We start from the raw sequence: 11,041 nt of genomic DNA, 5'->3' as shown, positions 1-11,041 counted from the left end.
TATTATTATTATTATTATTATTATTATTATTATTATTATTATTATTATTATCATTATTATTATTATTTTTTTTAATTATTATTATTATTATTATTATTATTACTACTACTAGCTAAGCTACAACCCTAGTTGGAAAAGCAAAATGCTATAAGCCCAAGGAATCCAACAGGGAAAAATAGCTCAGTGAGGAAAGGAAATAAAGAAATGAATAAAGGATATAAAATGATAATAGTCATTTGATAAATTTATGCCAGTGGATCATTGTAATTTTTTTCAGCTGATAATTACAAAATGCGGAAAAGTAATTTAGGAAGTAAAATGAATCCTACTGAAATTATAGATTTATTGAATGAAATAAGCGAAAGTCTAATACACTCGTGAGTTTCAGTTAATTGTAAATGTAATTTTTTGCCAAATTGAAGGAATTGCGAAATTTGAAATTATTACGTTTGTGAAATTTATAGTAAAAAAAAAAAAACTCAGAATATTTTTTATTCACTTGATATAATTTATATATAACATTTGCAGTATAAAAATAAGAGATTCCGATCATCATCATCATTATCATCATCATCATCATTATCATCATCATTTATAAAAATGATCAAGATATTTGCCAAATTACAGTATGCGTTACATATAACACTAATGCAAATCAAGGATTAGATGAACGTATCCATATTGTATGGATGCTATTCATACACATTATTGGTAATAGCTATGAAAATCTAAATAACATTAATAACTTGGTCGTATATGTATATGACATATCTGTTTTTGACGTTGTTGATAGTTTATATATGACATATCTGTTTTGACGTTGTTACTGTTTTTAGAATGATTTATTGTTAATTTATTCTCATTTATTTATTTCCTTGTTTCCTATCCTCACTGGGCTATTTTTCCCTATTGGAGCCCTTGGGCTTATAGCATCTTGCTTTTCCAACTAGGGTTGTAGCTTGGCTAATAATAATAATAACAATAATAATAATAATAATAATAATAATAATAAGCACCTGTCTACTTTTCACTGATATGTTTATTATGTCATTTCACTACATTAATCAACATTGTGATTTTCCGTATTATCTCTCTATTTACAAGGCACTTCCCCCATTTTTGGGGGTTAGCCGACATCAGAAAAAAAAAGAACAAAAGGGGACTTTTCTTCTATTCGCTCCTCCCAGCCTGACGAGGCATCCATAATATACTGATTATTAAAATAATTTTCATTTTATTAATCTGCAATGCTATTTTCATCCATATATTTTTAGTAAATTTCTATGATATATTGATCAGTGTCATTGAATTTTTCATTAATGTATTATTCAACAATGTCCATTCCAATAGTATATTTGTTTTCATATTCCCTAAATATTGAATTGTTAAGTGCACTTTATTTTTTTTTATGGTTTATATGCATGGTTAAATGATTTATCCTTTAGAACTGTTCTACAGAGTATATAGTGTCTCTCTATATTAGAAGTATCATATTTGGGAGCTATGGCATTCCGTGTTTTAATGGCCCTGACAGCTCTTTATCCATCTTTATTTTATGTTGTATTTGTAAACCCTCTTTAGCAATTTAAATCTTGGAAAGATATGATTTATGGGTAAACCTTAAATATTCCGTTTCAAGTCAAGAAATATATGTTCAACTATAACTTTTCAGTGACCAACTGTGGGCAATATTTCGTCATGTTATTTTGAATTTTTTTAGCTTCATGCAAATCCTTTAATTGTTTGTAAAACTGCCTAATTTGAAAACGTAAATCATTTCACAAGTAAAATATTCAAAATCTTATTATTGATATACATTCGGTTATGATAACAACGTTTTAAAGCTTGTGAATATCGGTGCTCTCGTTGTTGGTTCAATTGATCTAAATCATTATGAATATGGGAGATATTTGTTTATAGATTGACTATCATTTTAATGACGTCATCAAAATCTGTGTGATTGGGATATTCTCCAATGATATGTATAAAGGCTTTATGAATATTAGTACGCTTACGTTGATGAGGGCCTTATGCACGATTTGAATAAGGGTGCTTCTATGTAAAACACACAGAACACTCATTCGAGCTCACCCAGCGGAGCAAACGAACACTGGCCTAATCCAATAACTCTCAGGGTAAGGAAGCGAAATACCCGTGCCACATTAGGACCACCTCATAAAATATTCGGGCGAGGTCTTGCCCAAACTGAAAAGGGAGAAAATTAAAGGGGGGAAAAAGAGAGAAGAGTAAACTTGTCGACCCATATCTTTCTGGTTGCCTAATTGAAGCTCCGGAGAGATTTAAATCCGGGTCGTAAAGCAGATCCAGCCACCTGTTGGTTATTTTATGTACTTTTGATGGAGTGACAACGGCTTTCTTGGGGGGTTCCATCGGGGTAGCAGGCCTTGTTCATGATTCATGCATTTATTTATTCACTTTGCATTTACCCTAGAGTAGATGATTCATTGAGGAATTACAGAATATTAAAGACTATTTCATACAAAGGCAAAGAAACCAGCTTGACTTGCAGAAACTTCAGATGTATAAACTGGAGGCAAATTCATTGTTGTATAGAAAAGTCTCACGTTTGCCTTTCGTATTTAATTAGTATTATGTTGTTTTTTTATTTGTTTATTTCCCTTGAATAAGATTTTATTTTTGTACAATACTTTTTTTTACAATGCCTTTGGTCAATAGCATGAGGTTTGTAATTATAATAACTTTGTATCCTTAGATGAATCCACTATTGAGGTCATAGAATATTAGTGATTTGCAGATTCACTGATAAATATTTGTATATTTTTATGAAGAAATCTTACATGGCTGAATGAAAACACCTGTAAAAGGCAGTGGATTTTTATTAACCAATATTTTTTTTTTCTTCGAAATTTTAGTATTTAATAAAAGTATGTATATTATTGTGGATTCTTGACCTCGCTAGAATGTCTTAACCAACGGCATCTGTCGATTTAAATTAAGAAACATTCAGAAACACTAATGTTATTCTTTTATTATGTCACCCAATACAAATATTGAATTTAGATGAAATCTATTTCTTCATCATCCACTACCTTCTCAAGTAAGCGAGATCCCTAGCTGCAATAGCTCCATAAAGGGGTTAGTGCCTACAGTGCACCTCAACCGGTACTCTATAGGCACTGCTTGAAGGTCTCTTTCGGTTCCTAGCTGCACTCACTTTTTAGCCTTCTTTCCCTCCCGTTTCCATTTCCTTTTTGCCATCTTGCTGTCCTGATTTTATTGTTCCTTCATATCCTGTTCCTTATGGTCACAGAATGGCCTCCTAGTCACCAGTGCCGGTCCTTCCGGAACTGATTAATAAATCGAAATTTAATCAAGCCATCTGGAATAGGCTACTATTCAAAAGATTAAATACCATTCCCCCCCCCCCACCCCCACCATTTTGGAGATGAATAAAACGGACTTTTCCTTTTCCTTTACCCGTTGAGATACTACCGCTAGAGAGTTATGGGGTCCTTTGACTGGCCAGACAGTACTGGTTACGGTTCATTTTTCTTTTGCCTACACATACACCGAATAGTGTAGCCTATTCTTTACAAATTCTCCTCTGTCCTCATTACCAAACAATTCCTCTTCATCCAAGGGGTTAACTATTGCTCTGTAATTGTTCAGTGGCTACTTTCCTCTTGGTAAGGGGAGATGAGATTCTTTAGCTATGGTAAGCAGCTCTTCCAGGAAAAGGACACTCCAAAATCAAACCATTGTTCTGTAGTCTTGGGTAGTGCCATAGCCTCTGTACCATGGTCTTGGGTTAGAGTTCTCTTGCTTGAGGGTACACTCGGGCACACTATTCTGTCTTATTTCTCTTCCTCTTGTTTTGTTGAAGTTTTTATAGTTTATATATGAAATATTTATTTTGGTGGTGGTGTTGTTCTTAAAATGTTTAATATTTCCTTGTTTCCTTTCCTCACTGGCCTACTTTTCCCTGTTGGAGCCCTTGGGCTTATGGCATCCTTATTTTCCAACTAAGGTTGTAGCTTAGCTATTAATAATAATAATGATAATATAATCTCATAATCTCCCTCTTTTCCTTTATTTCACATTATAATCTCTTAATCTCCCACTTTTTCTTTCCCCCTATCCTGTTTTCATATTATAATCCAGTTTTTCTTTCCCCTTTTCCTGTTTTCATATTATAATCCAGTTTTTCTTTCCCCTTTTCCTGTTTTCATATTATAATCCAGTTTTTCTTTCCCCTTTTCCTGTTTTCATATTATAATCCAGTTTTTCTTTCCCCTTTTCCTGTTTTCATATTATAATCCAGTTTTTCTTTCCCCTTTTCCTGTTTTCATATTATAATCCAGTTTTTCTTTCCCCTTTTCCTGTTTTCATATTATAATCCAGTTTTTCTTTCCCCTTTTCCTGTTTTCATATTATAATCCAGTTTTTCTTTCCCCTTTTCCTGTTTTCATATTATAATCCAGTTTTTCTTTCCCCTTTTCCTGTTTTCATATTATAATCCAGTTTTTCTTTCCCCTTTTCCTGTTTTCATATTATAATCCAGTTTTTCTTTCCCCTTTTCCTGTTTTCATATTATAATCCAGTTTTTCTTTCCCCTTTTCCTGTTTTCTTATTATAATCCAGTTTTTCTTTCCCCTTTTCCTGTTTTCATATTATAATCCACTTTCCCCCTTTTCCTTTTTTTCAGTTTATAATCTCTTAATCTCCCTCTTTTTCTTCCCATTTCATATTATAATCTTATAATTTCCCTCAGCTTTATTTTCCTTTTTGTTTCAGATTGTAATCTCCGTCAGTTCGGACACGCAGCATCATTCCTCCTGGCCAAATGCTGACAAGTGAAATGGACTGCATTTGAAGCGTGTCAAAGCAACAATAACAATAACAAGAGGAAATACGACTTCGTAACGATGCAGTTCTCACGTCAAAGGAATGCTCGTCATTTTAGATATAATAAGAATGATTTTCCATCAATCTTCTACGTAATATTAAGCAGTGGAGTATTTGCTGCATTTTATTTGATTTTCTAACAAGCTTTAGTTCCACAGTTGTTAAGGAAAAGGCATATACAAAAAAACGATTGATATGGTCTTGCTGTGGAGTATTTACTGCATTTTTATTTACTTTTATAACAAGCTTTATTTCCGCAGTTGTTAAGGTTTTCCTTTTTTTAGAAGGCATATACAATAATCATTCAGAGAAGACGAGTAAGTTAAAACGAATGATATGGTCTTAAAAGGGGCATTATATGTTTTGGTATCTTGGCTGAAGAGGAATTCTGTCATAATATCTGGCCTTGAAGGAGGGGAGATTTGGGAAGAGTAAAAGTGGTTCGCTAAGATATATGCTTTTGGCTTCAAATTTGCTTAGGATGTTAACAATGTGTTACATTGTATGTTTCGATGTGTAAATATCGAATTTGTGTGTGTATGAATATGGAGAGAGAACAAACAATAAACTTGTAAGGTATTCAACATTTCTAATGTTTATTATTTTTATTTTCATGGTACTGATGTTTGCAATCAAATATGGTGCTTATTTCTGTTAATTTGGATTTCAGAGTAACCGCGGTACTATTCATGTTATTATTCATTATTATAATTCTTTTTATTGATGTTAATAATCCCCGTCTAACATGGAGTAGGGGTTAATACATTCATAATTATTATTTATGTTAATAAGTTCAAATGTATGATAGCCCCATACTTAGAAGTATATACCTAACACTTATTTCTGTAGAATAAATAAAATCTGTTTCACAAGTGACGTTATTGGAACACGATCGTCATGTACACAAAAGCACGGAAGTAGTATAATCAATAAGGGTTTTTCATATTTTCTGTAAACGATTATGTTTTTCTTTCGACTTTTTGAACACTGGAGTGTCTTATTTCTATTAGGTCTCTATTCATTTTTATCTTTTTTCTGCTAGTAAGAGGTATCAGAATAGCTGCTCTGAAGATGAATGCTTCACTAGGAATATTGTGGACACAGTTTACTCAATTATATCCAGATATTACTCTTCTTGCTTTGTTGAGGAATTTTCATTAATACAAAATCATAAACTGTATTCCACTGCATATCGGTAGCAATATCATATGGTGATATTACATACGGTATCTAAGTTACAATATCGTATACTGTGCTAGATTGCTGTTAGGTTAAGTATCGTATGATAGTGTTGCGTATGGTGTGTTATGATGGTGGTGTTACCTACAGTCATGTGGAAGATGACAATGTTAACGATTTACACTTTATGTTGATGTTGGGTATAGGGTCTCTTGACGATGTTGCACATGATGTACACTTTCACTTTGGTTGATTTCGAGTAGAAATAGATGTACAGAAAGGAAATTACTTAACACCTTCAATTCTTTGTTAAGTAAGTGTATTGTAGTGTCCACGGAGAGTCATTTCTCAAGCATTATTCATTATGAACAAACTTGTGCGAGTATGTGAAGAAATTATGTAGTAAATTTACTATTTTCGTGATGCAGATTGTGTGGGATCAAAATACAAGAAGTAAAGCATTTTGTCAAAAGAATCCAACGAGCAAATATATATATATATATATATATATATATATTCATTAGTTGCATATAACCCTCCCTCTCTCTCTCTCTCTCTCTCTCTCTCTCTCTCTCTCTCTCTCTCTCTCTCTCTCTCTCTCTCTCTTAGAAAGGAAGATGGAGAGTTCATATATGAACATAGATTATTGCATCGCCCTTGCTGTCTTATGTAATAGAGTTGTGCCTTTCACAAGATATGACTCGAAGCACGATCTTAAGCCAACACTGAGAGTAAAAAAAGGAAAGAACGAGTGATCATTGTAATTTGTTCTCGATATTCTTAAAGGCTATAGTAGCCATGTCAGGTTAACCCATCTCTTAGAGCTATTACTCATAGATTTCATATTGATTTTGAGATTCAATTTGACTACTAAAGGCTCGCCTTCCTCACCATCACCTCTACCTTCACACTTCATTGAGAATTATAAAAAGGTTTAGTCGACATCTCTTGATTTTCATTCTTGGTTCATCTTGTTATTTCGAGGACCAGAGAAGTTTTGTTTACAGTCGTTGTCTATTCATACACTTCTTGGGATTATATCTCCGTGTTTGTTAGCTCTTAAGATGACGTCATTATTCCTTTCATTCCACAACGACATTGCTACTTATGTTTGAGAATAATATCCTTAGGAATGTGTTCATGGCATTAAAATTTAGCCATGTTTTTTTTTTTTTTTTTTTTTTTTCAAACAATATGAGGTTTTATTTGATAAACCTCTCTAAATATAGTTTTTGCAAGATAATTAACATTTTGTTCACAATAGAATTAGCAACCATAAACTAATGTCCGTTCCCGCTATGCTAGCTTTTAGGCGATACATGGCGCATCGCTCTTATGTTTACCACCCCACCCCACATCAACCTCTGCAGTCTAAGGGAACTATTATCCCTCGTAGATATTAGTTATACGCTTGCCCATCTTTAACGATAAACTGTACATAAGATAACTTTGGGTTGTACAATCCTATTTCCCGCAATAGCACCTCATAGGAGATGTATTTGTGGATAGTTGATTTTTCTATCTGGAATTCTTATAAAGGTAATTGTAATCGGAGTTATCATTGTGGATTAAGCATTTCGATTATAAACAAAAACTATTTATCCATTATATTTTTATATCAGATCAGCAGTACCTATTGGATATCTTTAATTGTTACAAAGGTAGGTGACGTAGCAATGTATATGTTTATGTACTATATAGTATATTGCACGGCTCTTTTTTTTTTAATGTCTTAGGTAAATGATTCTTTACTTATTTAACCACTCTGACCTTAAAGTTCTTTTGAACTATTTTAAGGATAACTTGCTGTTTTTCAAGTATCTTTTTTTTATATTAAAGTTTTCATGAGTGACAACTTATTCGGTTGAAAATTTATGTATAACCATTAGACACTTTTATTTCATATTGATTTTGTAAGATTTAGGTATATTTGTGTAATTTTGTTTTTGCCTAAGAAGAAAAGGCAGTATAATATAGTCTCATGGTATCGGAAATTTTTCATTTTCTCTTCCAACGGAAAAATATTGCACGAGTCTTAAAGTTTGGGTAAAGCTGTACTTTTTGTATTCACTGACAGAACTTGCATGGGAAGAACACCATTGACTGTCAAGGAAAGAATGGCTTTTTGGCTCACACAAGAATATGTTTCGTTAAAGGATTTTTTTTTTTTTTTTTTTCATATCGGGATAAATTTTGTTAGAGACTATATTATCTAATTTTCTTTTTGCTTGTTAAGAAATATTATCTAGCTTCATACTTTTCTTTGTGCAAAGGTCCTTATTAGGCAAATTACTGTATAGTTCTTAACCAGGTTAAAGTTTATTTCATGTTAAAAGTGTATCTGCGCATATAAGGTCAAATGATGTCACCCATTTTAGTTTTAGTTGAAAGTTTGTCTTTTCTTCTTTTTATTTGTTTGCTTCATCAGGGAAAGAATACGTCGGATGTCTTATTTAATCAGGAGTTTTTAATTTATAACGTTTTCAAGTAAAAGGTTATTACAGATGAATGTCTTATTATTTTCCTACGAATCCAGACGACAGTTCTGATGAATGTATACTGCTAGGCAGCGAGTTCACTCGTAAACCCTCCTACAGAAAAGTTGATTTATAATGCAACAGAAAATCAAGAACAATCAGATTGCAACAGGATCGTACACCTACGAAAGAAGTTATATATCTATAACACTATTAGTGCCCTCAAAAATGTTTTGGAAATAGACCAGTGAACACAGTCAACTCACGCAGTGTACTGTAGGCAATACCCAAGGAGTCTTAGCTGATATAGCTCCGTTCTCGCTTCCTTGCTTTCCGACTAGATTTTCAAATATACTTCTTATCTCAAATTCGGTGTTTTTCCCTTCCAAAACATCCGGAAGCCGAAATGCTTCCCAGGCCCCAACGATGGACCAGAACTCCGAAGTTATAAATCCAAATCCATCCTGGAAATTGATGTTTTGAATGACTGATGGTATTTGGTAATCCTAGATGTTTTTATATCAATGAGCAGTATTATCAGTTTAACCTTCAAATTAGTCCTATCTATAATATATATATACTGTATATATATATATATATATATATAAAATATACTGTATATATATATATATATATATATATATATATATATATATATATATATATAATATACTGTATATATATATATATATATATATATATATATATATATATATATATATATATATATATATATATATATAATTGCCAGACATGAATCAAGACATTTCTGAGGTTTTTGTCCTGCAGTGGACTAAAAACGACTGCATTTGGTTTAGTCTGTGTGAGTTGCACTACTGTATAAGATATATAATGCTTTTAAAATCCATTTATCTAGATAGCAAGTTCCTAAATGTAACCGTTCCTTGAGACCCCATGAATTATTAACCAATATAACTATTTTACAAAGTCAGTTGGCATGAGGCCAGCTTAATCGAATAGGAACGAATATTAATGCCTGCGGTTACGTTCTTAGACTATGAATACATTTAAATTTGTCATCTCTTGCGTCTTCGTAAACGGATGAATAATCATTTTGTATTTGAAACGGTGAAATGTTTACGTCATTAGTTTATATGATGTTTTAACCTGCAAAAGGAAATATTGAGCACGATTAATCTATACAATGTAATTGTAATGTGTTATAAAGTGCGTTATGAATAATAAACATGTAGAATAATTGTTCTTTCACACACACACACATATATATATATATATATATATATATATATATATATATATATATATATATATATATACACGTTTAAAACGTGCAGCCAGGCTTCTCATAAGCTGAAATTAATCACCACGAAATAAAGTTAATCCCTAAATACACTGCATATTCCAATACACAAATATATATATATATATATATATATATATATATATATATATATATATATATAATATATATATATATATATATATATATATATATATATTATATATATATATATATATGTGTGTGTGTATGTCTTACAAAATACAAAGTGTATTTAGGTAATAACTTTATTATTTCGTGGTGATTAATTTCAGCTTATGAGAAGCCTGGCTGCACATGTTTTAAACGTATTTTTAAAGCTAATACAAGCAACTTGGATGTTCTTATACAGTAAAAAGGTAAAAAGTTGTATGTTTCAGATAAGAATGGTGATGTTTCATGAAGGGCAATTGGCAATTTTACCATAGACGTGGTTCTGTGAAACGTCACTAATTCCATGAGATGGACTAAGCAAAGAGAAATATTTTCTTTTTGTTTAGAAAATTTATCTACCAATCACCAATCCAACTAATGAGTCGTGATTCTAATATTTGGAATATACTGTTAATTTTAAAGTACAAACTTTCGCAATTTGAGTTTACGAAGTTGTCGTTCTACATACTGAGCCTTTGTGATATTGTAAAGCATTTTTTTTCTGCAACTTTAGTTTTAAATTAATACAGCGTTACATTGGGATTTAAAGTAAAGGTGTCAAGATTAAAAGGAAAACTTCAATTGAGTAAAATCTTGGGGGAAAATACATGCTGGCAACGGTTTGATGTTGATCCCTGCTGGCCAAAATAATGCTGGAACATCACATCGAGTTACCCAGTATTTACTAAAGTTTTTCTCTGGATATTGTTTGTTAAATGTGTCGTGTTTCCTAAAAAGTTGACAAATTTAACACTCGTGCCTACTGTGCCGGTTTGCTGGCGAATTGGGAATTAATTTAATAATATAAGAAGAAAGGCGGAAACAAGAAAAATGAAATATTGTGTGAAATACAGACAGTACCTAACGCCGATACAGCACACTATACCATATGTAACCATCCCGGTGCCTTTTACCATAATAGCCAAATCTCCACAGCAAGCCACTGTAAAGGACGTACTGACGGTAATATTAAGGAATTACCTTTATTCAGAATGGCTGTCAACTGTGAAAATAACGGTAAGCATAAACTCAAATTGTATTCAGA

At 32.0% G+C, this 11,041-nt stretch overlaps 1 protein-coding gene across 1 annotated transcript in view; it reads left to right on the top strand.

Annotated features, from left to right (window-relative positions):
- LOC137638759 (ubiquitin carboxyl-terminal hydrolase 48-like) overlaps positions 1-6,549 on the top strand; it is a 355,352-nt gene extending 348,803 nt beyond the window's left edge. The window contains exon 20 of the mRNA XM_068371107.1: positions 4,777-6,549. Within this exon, the coding sequence (XP_068227208.1) occupies position 4,777 (1 nt within the window). The 3' untranslated portion in view covers positions 4,778-6,549. The remainder of the gene's footprint in view (positions 1-4,776) is intronic.
- Positions 6,550-11,041: the final 4,492 nt, after the last annotated feature.

This window comes from Palaemon carinicauda, chromosome 3 (assembly GCF_036898095.1).
Source record: "Palaemon carinicauda isolate YSFRI2023 chromosome 3, ASM3689809v2, whole genome shotgun sequence".
In the NCBI taxonomy this organism is placed as follows: domain Eukaryota; kingdom Metazoa; phylum Arthropoda; class Malacostraca; order Decapoda; family Palaemonidae; genus Palaemon; species Palaemon carinicauda.
The sequence above is the reverse complement of the archived record's forward strand: the minus strand, read 5'-3'. Positions and strand labels throughout refer to the sequence as shown.